Consider the following 14,280-nt stretch of genomic DNA (forward strand, 5'->3'; position numbering starts at 1 on the left):
GAGGACACGTACGCATAGAAAAGTAGAGTTTTGAAACCCCAGTACACGCACGAAGTAGTAACAGCTCACATTGGGGATCCTCAAGCTTAGCAACAACATCCATGAGCTCAATGGTCTTCGAAACTCTCTACGAAACAAGCTTACCACAGAAAGAGGCATCCGCACTGACAGGACCACCAAGCAACTTAACACCATGAACAGGACGAGCAATGTCAGGAGGAAAGACACCGGCCAAACGGCTACGTGGGTCCTCCGTGGGCCAGAAAACTTCCGTTTTCTCAACGTTAACATGGAGGCCGAGACTAGGTCCCTCCACCAAAATCAACTCCATGACCTTCCCTACCACCAAGGTGTCACCAATAATAGTGCCATCATCCAAATACCAAGCCTTCAAACATAAGTCGAAAGAATCCCTGATTCGACAAACCAACGGATGGAGCACCAAGGCAAAAAGCAAAGGGCTAAGAAGATCACCCTGCTGCACACCTTGACATGACCTTAAGGTATGCTCCCCATAAAACAGCCTGGCTGGAGTAGAGTAACAGAATTCAACCCAACGCGAGAGAGCTGGACAACGGAGACGGACCTCACGCAGTAAAGCCATACGATCAACCAAATTAAAGGCATTCCGGAAATCCACTAGCAACATAGAGAGGCCAACATCACCACCACGAGCCTCAACCAAACGATTAACAACATGAAGAATAGCCTCACCACCCGCCAGCACACCAACACCAAACTGAAGACCTCCTAAATAGTTTCCCAGACGCGGACCAATTAAAGCAGCCCCAACCTTTGAAACCAGACGCCTCCAAACAGTACCCACAGCAATAGGTCGAATACCACCACCAGGCTTAACAAGTGGCGTGAGAGGAGCACTGGCGATGTATTCTCCCAACACAGCAGGACATTTCCCAGCGAGAAAGAGATTAACCACCTGCGTAATAGAGTCTACCAACTCATCCGAAATAGCAACTGCAGCACCACCCAAGCAATCCATAAGGTGTTGAGCACGCAAGCCGTCTCTACCGCATGACGTACCACGCGGAAAACCCGTAATCTGATCTAAAACAACAGCAGGATTAGCAATAAGGGGCTGATCAACGGGGATATCCGGTAAGATAGGAGCCGGAAAGGAAGGGTGCTTAGCTTGCAAATCAGCAAGAGTAGCATCATTGTAAGGGGCAAGACCAGAAGACGAAAGCACCCGAACCGCAGCAGTGTAATGTCCGTCACTAATCTTTCTCTTACATTGCGTAATATTACGCTCAGACAAATCATGCACATCATCAGCATCCAACAGAGGTAGAGACACATCAGCCAACGTATCCCGCACAAGATGCACAGGACCACCAGGCTCACACCAAGATCGAATAGCAGCGGAGATACTCTCTTCCTGCCGCTGCCGCCTGACACCCGAAGAACACTCACGACTACTCCTTGGAGAAAAGGTTTTTAGAACACAAAGAGGCAACACAAGCAGTTGAACCCAACAAGAGACGTCATCAGGCTTGCATATCACCTTATCAAGCGCACCTTTTAGAACCCGAGAGAAACCCAAGCGACACTTAGGAGGAATAGATTTCACCGAACGAAACCGCTTAGATAGCAAACTATCCAAGAGAGCAACATCGAATGCAAAAAGAGGCTCACAAGGCACACTAGGAACAAGATCAGATACTCCCGAAGATGGACCCTGCGGTTTAGAAAAACCATAAAGGATGAACCGAACAATACCATCCCCAGAATCAGGTGGGGCCACAATATCATCAGAACCAGGACCATGTCGACACTTCGTACGAAAAGTATGCGTCTTGAAACACTCCCCAAAAAACCAAATTCCCATACGACGAAATGTTGACTCCGCCTTTAAGAAAATGGCCAAATCAGAAGAAAGAGAGTGTCGAGTCAAATCTCGTGCATCCCCACAACAATGACGATCACGGAGATGAGTGAGTAAATAAGCTTTAGTGAGCCCATTACCTCCACCATCCTGACACCCATTAAGACCCACAAATGGACAATGAAATCAAACTATAGGAGGCACAACACCCACCACAACTTGCCACGAGAAGAACACAAAACAGCACACCAAAAACTACACCAAAAATGCACCCGAACTATACACTAAAACCACACCCAAAAAGCACCAAAAACTGCACCTTATACACACCAAAACTGCACCCGAAACTGCTCTGAAACCACACCAAAATTGCACCAAAATCACACCCAAACGGACCACCAAACTGCACCCAAACCCGAGCAGGAAACTGCCTGATAAACAAAGAGAAAACCGTTTGAACCTTGCGCTGAAAACAGCCTGAAATTCGCCCACAATAGCCCCAAACACGACCACAACACACCTGAAAACAACCCAGAAACGAAGCCTATTTGCCCTCAAAAAACCGTTGCTGGAAAACCACCCAAAAACTCCCTGAAACTGCACCAAAACACGCCTTGAGATCGCACCCAAAAAATAAGATGATCGCCTAATTTTAAGCCTGAAAAAATGCCCCTTAATACGATTGAAACCGCTAAAAAATTGAAGCCCTCGCCGGACCTATTAGCGCCTGGAAAATTGCCGGGATATGGACGTGGAACTTGCCTGAAAACCAATCGGAAGCCTGAACTACCCAACTGCCTTACCTTCGACGGATCTTCGACCGGAGAATGACGTGTTAGCCAGAGCCCTCGCTTGACCTGATCGAACGTCGGAGATGCTGCTGGAATAGTGACGCAGAAGCCTGAACTACCCAACCCTAATCGCCCCTAAACGGGCCTAAACGAGGGAAAAGCAGAGTTTTTAAATATTATTATTATTATTATTATTATTATTATTATTATTATTATTATTATTATTATTATTATTATTATTATTATAGAAAAATTACAAAAACCTACAAAGTCAATCAATTTACAAGAAATTAGTGGGGAACCGAGATACAATTTGGGCCTCCACCCCTCTAGCTATAGCGAACCCAATCCTGCTGAAGATGTGAGCAGCTGCACGAGCACTAATATCCTGAGTCTTAGCGAACGCCTGAATCCGCTTCACGCAACAACATCCTTGTCTAACTCTCCCAAAGAATAAAAGGAGAAAGGAAGAAAACCATAATCAATTGCCCTGCAACGCTCCCCATACTTATCCCGCTTCCGCTGAGCCGCAGCCGACAAAACACGACCAGGAACAAAGTCAGACAACCTAGATTGTGTTAAAGGAGAAGACTCCGTCAAGTCAACACATACATCAAGGCCTCTGTCCCAGGAAAATTGCAACACATCTGCAGGTCGAAGAGCCTCATCGTTCCCTCCAGTCAACCCAACGTTTACCTCATTTCTTGCAGAAATCCCAAACCAAAAATAAATATCAACAAGGGTATCACAAACAACGTTATGTCGGTGTTTAATACCCACCATCCCAGCACAAGACACTGCATGATCCGCATAAATGTCCCCATCAAAAAACCTTGAGCAAGCAGAACACGCTGTCGAAACGGAGAACAAAGGAACACCCAACCGGTAGCAAAGAACAGAACGGTAAGCCTTACCATTCATAATCTGACCCAACCCCGATATTGGGACCGCCCGCAACCAGGCAGAAGTGTGGTCCCCCTGCTCGGACTTCTATAAGGCAACCTGACGCGGAGATAAGGAGAAAGTGGATGTTGCAGATGCAGTAACCTTCGTGAAATATATATTTGCCAATTTCTTCATGAGTTTGGGCAGCGATCTCACTAGGGTTACGCATAAGATTAGTCTCCACAGTCCTATAAATAAGACTAAGAACACCATCGAAGGCCGGTCCTGGACCAACAATGCCAGAATTGCGAAGAAGCGAAGCCTGAAGACCAGTAGATTGCAAACGCAACGCAAGGAAAGCATAGTGCCGAACATCATCCGCTGAATAAACACCCAATCCACCATAAGCAAAAGGTAAGGTGGCAAGTCGCCATTGCCAATCACCAAAACCAGGCCCCGAAGCAGTTACAATGCACTCTAAAGAAGCCCGAAGGGCCACATCAAAAGAAATTTGGGCCGCTTCAAAAAGATGAGGGGGACAAGTGCGCATAGCAAAGTAGAGTTTTGAAACCCCAGTACCCGCACGAAGTAGTAACAACTCACATTGGGGATCATCAAGCTTAGCAACATCATCCATTAGCACAAAGGTTTTCGACACTCTCTGCGAAACGAGCTCGTCACAGAAAGAGGAATCGGCACTGACAGGACCACCAAGCAACTTAACACCATGCACAGGAGAGCAATATCTGGAGGAAAGACACCTACGAGACGGCTACGTGGGTCCATCGTGGGCCAGAAAACTTCCGTCTTCTCAACATTTACATGGAGGCCGAGACGAGGTCCCTCCATCAAAATCAACTCCATAACCTTTCCTACCACCAAGGTGTCACCAATAATAGTGTCGTCACCCAAATACCAAGCCTGCAAACATAAGTCAAAAGAATCCCTGATTCAACACACCAACGGAAAAGGAAAAGAATCCTTGATTCGACACACCAACTTATTATTATTATTATTATTATTATTATTATTATTATTAATTATCAATTTTTTAAAAAAAAACTAGCAAACTAAGAAAGGAAAAGAGAACAAAGAAAAAAAAAACAAACAAACGGAAAAGGAAAAGGAAAACTACTGACTATAGTGAATTACTCCCCCCCCCCCCGTTTTAAAATACTTGCTCCACTTTCCATTTCCAACCGCTTTTAAATATTTGCTCCATTTCCTTATTTGGAAATTTTTTACAATATTTAATTTATTTCTTATAACTAGTGACCCAACATAAATCATATTTTATTAATTTCATATTCTCTCTCCTCCAATTCTCTCAATTACTTTTGCTTTTTATAATTTTTTATTCTTCCATCTACCCCACTACCTCCATATTTTATTACTTTCTCCAATTTCTCCTAAAACTCCGTGTATGGAGAAATGGAGCAAGTATTTAAAAACGGAGGGAGTACTAAACATCCTAACTGACAAAATTCTTTATCCTTCGAAGCTTCTAGAATAGATATAGCCTAAGCTACACCAATACCACTAATATCTTCCAATAAAATAACACGAATGTCCTTTGGAATCACCACCAAAAACACCCTGCTCTGCTTCCACTCCATAGATAGAAAGCCCGATTAGCCTCTCTATACTGGTTGATTATGAATCATGACAAATCAGATGTTATTTTATCCATCTATTAGTTTTTTTTTTGGTGATACATCACACACTCAATTGATTGATGTGACGTAATAAATAATCCTACCAAATCACTATCAACAAATTTTATTTTATTTATGCATTGGATGTAAGTATGTAACCTCACTTTTTATTTTGAAAGATGGATGTAACCTCACTTTAATTAAACTATACTCCCTCTGTCCCATAATAAATGAGACGTTGGACCTTTTTCACTATTTATGCATTAGTTTTTACCATAATTTTTTTACTAACATAATAAAAACATATTATATAAAAATAAAGTCAAACTAGTGTATTAACATGTGTATAATGTTACTGTGTCATGTATTATGAGACAGAGGGAGCATAGTTTAATTAAAGTGAGGTTACATCCATCTTTCAAAATAAGAGGGAGTACATGCCTTTCATTTTAAAGCAAAAATAAGTCTTTTGAGTTTTGACACCCAACAAGATATAAAGTTAAAATAAACCCATTTCCTCAACACGAAAAAAAAAAAAAAAACAAAAAAGTTTTAAAACCCACAATTCGTAAAGCAAGAAGTTACAAGTTACAACAGATTACAGAGATGAAGAAGACAACAATGGAGCAAGGGAAGAAGGAAACTAAGAGAGTGCTGATAACATTTGACATCGATAGAACCTTTATTCGAAGCACTGGTCCCAATTCCAACCACCTTCATCGTCAAGCTTTTTCCCATGCTTTGCTCCAAGTTTTTGGAATTGATGGTACAATCGATGTCATTCAGGTTTATTAATTCATAATCTAATTTAAGCTTTTTTGGGGTTTAATCTTAGATACCCACTTTCAAATTTTGTTACTTTGTTCTAATTTGGGTGTTTCTTCATATAATTTGTTCCCAATTTGATTAAGGGTATTGTTCATGTTGATGGGTTTTTAATTTTACTATTGAATTGGTTGTTTTCAATATTTTTCTTGAAATGGGGCATGATAATTTGTTATTATGGAATATTATGAGTACTTTACAGTCTATATGATCCAGTTTATTTGTCAAAAACCTGTGTAACATGGAAAAAGCTCCGGTTTCAGAATCGAAAACGTTCTGAAAATGGGAATGTCTCAAGTCCCAGTCATTTTTAGGCTTCATTAGCTTGGAAACATTGGGGTTTTGGAAACAGGAAAACCTCAAAGTCCTAAAATTGGGATAGGAATTGAGAATATTTCATTGGTCATGTTTAACAATTTTTGATTGTTTCTTCTTTGGCCTTTTTGTTTCAAATTTGAACGGAGTAAAAGGGTTGGCATTTGGTTGCAATCTTTTTCTGAATCTATATGATAGTCGCTTCTTTGTGATTGGAGGTCTGATTTGGATACATGTAATCCATGGGAATGAAATTATGGTGATTTCATTTGGTGCTTGTTCGTTTTCATTAAGAGAAATATTTAAATAGCAACTTCAAGTTCTAAATTATGAAATTTGGCTACTAGTTGGTTGCTACTTTTTACTTCAAGTTGTTTAAATAGCAATTGACTACTATGAGTACACGAGCTTAAGTCTTTTGGCTAATAATAGAGAACTAATATTCTTGTGCAGCATCATGGTTCGACCGATCCTGCAATCCTTGTGAACACGCTTGTCCACTATGGGATACCATCTGAGGTTGGTAATTGGTATCCATTTGGAATCTTGCTGCATTTTTACTCTCGATTTCATATATTCATGCCTTATTGGAACTTATTACTTGCTTTGTTTATGATAGAAAACTGCTGTAATTGATACTCCTAGTCACTAAAATAGAATTTATTTCTGGTCTCTATTGCACTCTTTTATGCGAAGGTAATAATAGAAAAGTACCATTGCAATAGGAGTTTGATACAAATCACATGATTTTTATCGCCAGGCAGGGTTAACTAATCATTGCACTCTTTTATGTGAAGGCAACTATCTCCTCGAAGTAGTTATATACAGTATAAGCTTAGATGAGGTGAGGCATTTAACATGGTCCCCTAGCTAATAATCTATAAGTAAAGGCCCAACTGTCTCAGCGCTTTCGTCTATGAGGGATATATTGCTGCTGTCATTACTGGCTCAACGTCTAAGAAATTATACTACAAGTTGATGACCAAAGTGCTATATACTAGTATATGATTGCATAGACTAATTCTTTTGTCCTGATACCCAAATGGTTTAGCTCTGCTTTAGCTGTGTAATTTTAGCTGCTAACTGCTTGTTTATATTTGCACACTTATCCACATGTACATCTGAGTTATGATTTTGTTTTCGTTGCTTATAAAGGTTTCTACTGAAAAGCTCTCGGATTTAAAGTCAAAGATGATTGAATATGCTAAGGGTCATGCTAAAGACATTGGAGAGGGTCTTGAAGTGCTTCCTGGTGTTGAATCTCTCCTTCAAACTTTGTCATCAAGAGATGCATAGTCTTTGGACTAGTAAGTGTGCGTAGATGCATGTTTCTTGCTTCATATCCTACACAATCCAGCATAACTCTCATTTGGTTGTCAACCACCTGCTCTGAAAGTATTAGTTGTGGTCTCTGAAACTTTTTGTACGATTGTCTCTTTTTCAAAGTACCTTTATTTATTTAATTTTTACCCTGAGGACTTCTCTAGTCATTTCTGCAAGAAAACTCAAATAGGAGTTTTAGCTTTGAGTTTGAATTCACTTCAATGCATCAGGCATTCTATATTTCCATTTGCATGTGGACATGAAGTAGTGGGAAATAAAAGAGAAAACCTCCATAGATCAGTGGGGGTGGGGGGTTTGGGTACTGATGCTTTGTGTGGTCGTAGGTGCTCCACTGTTCAAGCTACTTTAGAATTCATGGTTATCAACAATTCGACATCTTTTCTCTAAATTATATATCGACTTTGGTTCAAGCTGGTATTCTTTGGATAGGTGCTGCCTGCTAAAAAGGCTTAGCCTCTATGCCTCGGGTGTTAGTTTGTTTGGCTAAATAGGAACAGTTGGAAATTCTAAGTTCAGTCTATTTCCAGGCAACCTATAAGTTTCTAGATTTATTTTGGTCTAAAGGTGCAATGTTATCTGGCTACAACACATGCTTAAATTAAAGGGATTAGAATTGCAGTAAATGACCTCTGTTATCCGAATCTGATCACTTTTGCGCAGAATTCTTTTGTGATTTTGTCTTAATACCCTCGTTATGCTCTAGGTTACTGGCAACTTGGAAGAGGTTGCATGGATGAAGATGGAAGGCTTGGGCATCGAGAAATATTTTAGTGTTCCACATATTGGAGGGTTGGTTGACTATTCATTTGTATAACTTGATCGATCTTTTTCTACATTATCCCTGGCTGATGATTACCTGATCTCAGGTTTGGGAGTGATCACATTGACCGAGGTCACCTTGTCAAAATTGCAGCAGAAAGGGCTGAAAAGCTTTTTCCGGGGAAATTTGATTTGCGAGTGCATGTTGGAGATACAGTATGTAAAATTGTAAAATCTGTCACCTTCAAAAAGAAATTTGATTGTCAAGATATTTGCTTACTTTTTTGCTTCATTGCTTCAAACACAACCATGCTGTAATAATAAATGGGAAGATGTTTTATAAACCATGGCTCTAATCTGCTGGTTGACATGTCTGCTTCTTATGCAGCCAAATGATATTCGAGCAGCTGAATTTGGGGGAGCTTTGGCAATTGGTGTTTGCACTGGCATCTTTGGGAAGGAGGAGCTGGATCCAGCTAGCACTGGAGGAGCTGTCGTTCTCCAAAATCTTTCTGATTGTGAGAGCTTCTTAAATTTGCTGGGTCTTTGAAATTGGGTCCCTTTGTATACTGGTATTTCAGGTGACCACAGTAATTATTGTTGTTCCAAATCTATTGATATGCTTGAGTGGAGTTCAAATATTTATGTCATGCAATAATCTTACATTGACTGCCATTTCTAATATTTTGACAATCTTTAGCAGAACTGTTCACAAAGTTTGGGATAATGAAATGAGATGGTTGTACATTTAATTTCTTAGCTTTTCCAGTGACTAATATAGTACTTACGAAGTTACAAACTCTCCCTTAGTTGCTCTTGCACCTCCCCTCCACCCTTCCACAAAATAACAGAAAGATATTTATCAGCTGAATTATGGTTATGATGTCAAAAATGGTGAAGCTTTTATAGTTTTATTAATACTAGGGCGGCTAATGTGTGGCCGCGCGTGCCATTGCTAGCCATGTTTGGGAAGGTCTTTCGATTTTGCCTTATGTCACAACTTTAGTTGTTGGTACCATTAATGAGGGAAAATATGTAAACAAATATTTATGAGGGTATTAATGTCCCCACACTATTCTTAACAGTTCAAAGACTGAGACAATTAACAATAAGGTCAAATAGGTAAATACATATTTTAAGGGCTATAATTGTCCAAACACTATTCATAAGAGTTATCTCAAACTTTTTAAAAGGTAGAGATAGGGATTGGATTTTCAATTATTTCTAGTAATTTTTTTTCCCTCAAATTCTCTCCCTTGCTCTCAGTCTGATGGTTGAGAAGATCTGAATTTTTTAAGGTCTTGAAATGAACACTATAAAATGCAGTCATATTGATTATGACAGAGGCCCCCTAGCTATAACATTGGTGGAACTGTGGAAGCCTTTTTGTGCACAATGTTTGTACTACACTAAGCATTTTTGTGCACTATGTTTGTACTACATGAAGCCTTTCTGCATCAGGTTGCTGATGAAATTAGTTCTACTCAGCAATCACGTCACTTGATCTTTTTTTTTTTTTTTTTTTCCCTGGCTGGTTCTCTCGTTTATTGATTGAAATCGTTGAATATATTATTGCTTGCAACTGAATGACCCTTTACATTTTGAAACTGTAATAATGGCTAATGACAAAGATATACGGGGTATAATAATTGAGTAGTGGGAGCATTTTGCTGATGCCTTATATGGAGTAGTTTAAAGTTGCAATCAATCACAGTTGGTGTAATTTTTAAAATTAAAAGCTAGGGTAAAAAGTTTGCCATTTGCCATTTTCAAAAGGAATATAAAATATTGGAGTTCATTGACTTCTGGCAGGTCAACTACTATTCAATATTCTATATACTGTTTTGGTATGCTTATTCATTCCTTTTGATAGAAGTCCAGAAGTCTATAAAGTATTCATAATTTATATAAATGGGTGTATGAAATATGCTGAATATTCTCTGTGACTTTGAACTTTTAAAACAAGGTAGAACCTTGTCTTTTGAACTCTGTTTGCATCTATCTCTACAAACTACCTTGTCAGAACCAAAAAATCCTCAGAGGAAAGAGAGATGGAACAAGGGAAGAAGGAAATTAAGAGAATACTTGTTACATTCGACGTCGATGGAACCTTAATTCAAAGTGATGGGACCAACTCTAACCATTTCTTTCAGGCTTTCTCCTATGCTATCCTGCAAGTCTTTGGAATACATGGTACTATCAATGTTATTCAGGTGCTTTATTCATTATCTCATTTGTCAAGCATTTTGTTCATATTAAATGTCCACTTTATGGTCGTTTTTACTTCTGTATATTAAGTTTATTATCACTGGTAATTGGCCCCACCTTATTTTTGTCTTTATTAGTTTGGGTTTTGCTGATTAATAATAATGAGTTATATAGATTAGGATGATAGTTGAGCAGAATTTCCTAGTATATTGGGTGGTTTTCCTTAACATGGAATGTGTTAGGTTTGCTGTGATATGGCATTAACTGATAAATGATGTTGTTAGCATCTCAAAGTTTGGTCAGAAATCATTAATACCTGAACGACTAATCAACCATGTATGTCCTTGATTTTTTTTCCCATTTGATCATTCCTGTAATATGTCACCTCCATTTTAATTTAAGGGAGCTGAAACACAAATGTTATAGCTATGGATATGATGGACTGCAAATGGTGATGTAACTTCTACTGGTATTTCTCTGATGTGAAGTACAGAGTAGTTGATAACCTGTTGGATAAAGGGTTGAATAAAAAAGTTTACTTTTTCTTCTTTGTTTGTTTATTTTTTTATTTTTTATTTTTATTACAGGTTTAGTGTATATTTGACTCCTTGGCCCTTGCCCATTTGCCCTGCCCTAGGCTGCTAGGCAAGTGCCAATTAGATGCATTGGGTTGGGCAGCAGTATGGTGCAATATGATGTTTCACTTAAAATTTTCTTGGTTTTGATTGTACTAAATCATGTTAGTGCACATCTTCATGCCTGTTTACTTTGATTAAGAAAATGGTTAAATACAAGAACTTGAACAATGAATGTTGTGGATGCTGGCTATTGCTACTCTATGCATACTGCTTTAAGTTTTGTTAATTGCTTTCCTTCCCCCCATTTTTTAGAATTAATGGAAGCTAAATCATTGTTTTATTGATATAATCCTAATGATTTTTTTCAGCCTCATGGTTCGACTGACCCTGCAATCCTCGTGAACACACTTGTCCACTACGGTATATCATCTGAGGTTGGTAGCTTTCTGGTATTACTGCAATTTTTGTTGTTGTTTTTACTATCATTCTATTTTTGCAATGTAATTTGGGGAGGGGGGTGTTTGAGGTTCTGCTGTATTAAATTTTCGCACTTTGGTCTGGAAGACATCTCTGAATTTTCCATAGCATTCTAGCTATATGGTTTCCTTGCTTTGGCTTTAGTTACTAGTATTTCCTACTTTGAACTAGGCCAGATAAGTGTGCTTCAATTTATGTTTCACTCCCAATTGGCCCAAAGAAGAGGTATAGCCTTGTAGGTCTTCAATGCCACAATATTCAGATCGTAAACATAAAGCTCCTGTTCACTTAAGTTTAAAGAAGTCATCAACTCATCAAAGGTTTAGGTTGATAAGTCCTTAATCGATATCATGTTGTGCTATATGGAGTAAGTTATAAGTAAGACAAAGAGATGGACTATAATAGCAAAGAAAACGCTTTTTACTTCATTCCATAAATAAACAGATTAAATTGTAGCATATATGTTAAGAACCAAACAACTAACTAAAGCTAATAAGTTTGAACACTATCCATGATCTGATGAATTGGTACCATGGCTAACCCACAATCAACTAAATTTTAGCAACCTAAAACTTGCTACAAGCCTACGTATTGATTGATTACATAAAATACTCATGCTCCTATATATATACCACTATATAACTGGCCCATCAAGTAACTTCCCCTAGAACGAGGAAATATATTAACTCCTCTCAAACTATACTACACTGAAGATCCGACGTCGCACCTTTCTTTCAATTCGGTGACACTCATTTCACCATTTGCTGTTATTTTTCTGATCGTCCATTTTGACAATATCTTAATTAAATTTCTTCTTGTTGTATCAAGGTTGCTACTGAAAAGCTCCCGATTTTGATGTCAAAAATGACTGAATATGCAAAGGCTCACGCTGAAGACCTAGGAAAGGGTCTTGAAGTGCTTCCTGGTGTTGAATCTCTTCTTCAAACCTTGTCATCAATGGATAATGTAATCATTGGTTTGGTGAGTTCATATAGACATTTTCTCCTTGATATATTTAACAATTTCTTTTATCTGGTTGTTTTACTTTGTTGTGAGTCTTGTGCTCCAGAAATTTGAACCTATTCAATCATTATTGTGACCTCTCATTATAAGGAATAGGATATCTCTCCTATTTTTTGCGTTGATACAAACATCATTATAAATGAAAATAATTATTCAAATTTGGACATAAGCATGGTCTTTTTGATAGATATCATAATTTATGGGTATCAAGAAAATTAACCTGCTAATTGGCAATGCTGTTGGTGCTGATATATTTACTCCTGATGCTTTAATTTGCTAGTTGTCTGACTGCATTCAGCTTAAACTGTGAGTAGCTTTGATTGCATTCGACTTGACTGATTACTCTGATTCTGTCCTACAAGGTTCTGCAGTTTGCTTTAACCTTTATGTCTCATTACTCCTGCTATCAGGTTACAGGTAACTTGGAAGAGACTGCATGGATGAAATTGGATGCATTGGGTATCAAGAAGTACTTTAGTGTTCCGCATTTTGGAGGGTTAGTCAAAAAAACATGTCAGCCATAAGTTAATTGTTTTGTTAGATTTCCATGATTGATGATAGTTCATTTTTCAGATTTGGGAGTGATCACATGGATCGAGGTCATCTCATCAAAATTGCAGCAGAAAGGGCTGAAAATCTATATCCTGGGAAATTTGATTCCCGACTGCATGTTGGAGACACAGTATGTGGAGAATCTACTCCCTATAACTTTGCTTATTAGATGAGTTGCTTCCTATGTTCCTATGATTACCTGCAGAACCTTGGGTTTTTTTTTTTTGTCTCAAAAAGATGATCTAGTGTTCTGAATTATTTGGATATTCTTTCGCAGCCAAACGATATCATAGCAGCTGAATGTGAGGGAGCTTTGGCAATAGGAGTTTGCACTGGCGTTTTCAGAAAGGAGGAGCTGGAGCAAGTCAGCAATAGAGGCGCTGTGATTCTTCAAGATCTCTGTGATCATAAGAGCTTCATAAATTTGCTAGTAATATAAGTTGAATTATGTTAACACGTGCTACATTATGTAAGCAAGGGGTTGCAATATGTCCTGTTATGCCTTAAATAACATCTAAGTTTATCATTTCAAATCTTAATCTGAATGCTCTTTAAAGCTTGAAATCAGCCAAATTCAGTTATTCACCTAGTGTGGTCATGCTATGTAGAGTACTTTCGTGTATATGCTCTTTCACCTCCCTGTTTTGGAGGAGCTTTCCTGTTGCAATTGTTGGTATTTAAAGCAAAGTATCTTTTTTCAAAGATGTACATCCAAAACTTAAGTTGACTTATACCCGTTGTCACTCTCCCAAATTTTGTACATTCTTTTTTTTTTTCCTCCTCACAACACTTTGACTATTCCACTATTTATATGCTTCATTTTGATTAGGCATGATGATTTATAACTAAGAAAAAATATTTTCACTTGAGATCTTGTTAGATTTGCCTCTTTTTTTTTTCCTTTTATAATATCAAATTTTATAATATTTTACATAATGATAAATAGAGAGCTTTATATTAAAGATATTAGTGATTTAAATAATGCACATTCAGGATAATCTAAATCACACTTAGCAACAGATATC

General features: G+C 38.3%; 2 protein-coding genes across 5 annotated transcripts; both read left to right on the forward strand.

Annotated features, from left to right (window-relative positions):
* The first annotated feature begins 5,520 nt into the window (after positions 1-5,520).
* LOC110710181 (phosphoglycolate phosphatase-like) lies at positions 5,521-13,986 on the forward strand. Of its 4 annotated transcripts, XM_021888457.1 has the most exons (12): positions 5,521-5,960; positions 6,768-6,833; positions 7,470-7,621; positions 8,362-8,447; positions 8,525-8,633; positions 8,806-8,998; positions 10,441-10,630; positions 11,572-11,637; positions 12,509-12,661; positions 13,114-13,199; positions 13,277-13,385; positions 13,533-13,986. In XM_021888457.1, the coding sequence occupies exons 7-12, from the start codon at positions 10,469-10,471 to the stop codon at positions 13,692-13,694; spliced, it is 738 nt and encodes a 245-aa protein (XP_021744149.1). In that variant the 5' UTR covers positions 5,521-5,960; positions 6,768-6,833; positions 7,470-7,621; positions 8,362-8,447; positions 8,525-8,633; positions 8,806-8,998; positions 10,441-10,468; the 3' UTR covers positions 13,695-13,986. The 4 variants fall into 4 exon arrangements, with proteins under 4 accessions (XP_021744149.1, XP_021744157.1, XP_021744140.1 ...); XM_021888465.1 differs by having other exon boundaries at positions 8,525-8,645; positions 8,806-10,630; XM_021888448.1 differs by having other exon boundaries at positions 8,806-10,630.
* On the forward strand, positions 5,796-8,967 carry LOC110713729. Its single transcript, XM_021892178.1, has 6 exons — positions 5,796-5,960; positions 6,768-6,833; positions 7,470-7,556; positions 8,362-8,447; positions 8,525-8,633; positions 8,806-8,967. Exons 1-6 carry the CDS (start codon positions 5,796-5,798, stop codon positions 8,965-8,967), a joined length of 675 nt encoding a protein of 224 aa, XP_021747870.1.
* Positions 13,987-14,280: the final 294 nt, after the last annotated feature.

This window comes from Chenopodium quinoa, unplaced genomic scaffold, assembly GCF_001683475.1.
Source record: "Chenopodium quinoa cultivar QQ74 unplaced genomic scaffold, ASM168347v1, whole genome shotgun sequence".
Taxonomy (NCBI): Eukaryota; Viridiplantae; Streptophyta; class Magnoliopsida; order Caryophyllales; family Amaranthaceae; genus Chenopodium; species Chenopodium quinoa.

What these genes read in the sequence shown, in the direction of transcription:
- LOC110710181 (XM_021888465.1), top strand. Translation starts at nt 10,469, where the DNA reads ATGGAACAAGGGAAGAAGGAAATTAAGAGAATACTTGTTACATTCGAC. An exon ending in GTACTATCAATGTTATTCAG is followed by an intron (nt 10,631 to 11,571) that starts GTGCTTTATTCA and finishes GATTTTTTTCAG; the next exon opens with CCTCATGGTTCGACTGACCC. An exon ending in ATAATGTAATCATTGGTTTG is followed by an intron (nt 12,662 to 13,113) that starts GTGAGTTCATAT and finishes TCCTGCTATCAG; the next exon opens with GTTACAGGTAACTTGGAAGA.
- LOC110713729 (XM_021892178.1), top strand. Translation starts at nt 5,796, where the DNA reads ATGGAGCAAGGGAAGAAGGAAACTAAGAGAGTGCTGATAACATTTGAC. An exon ending in GTACAATCGATGTCATTCAG is followed by an intron (nt 5,961 to 6,767) that starts GTTTATTAATTC and finishes ATTCTTGTGCAG; the next exon opens with CATCATGGTTCGACCGATCC. An exon ending in AGTGTTCCACATATTGGAGG is followed by an intron (nt 8,448 to 8,524) that starts GTTGGTTGACTA and finishes ACCTGATCTCAG; the next exon opens with GTTTGGGAGTGATCACATTG.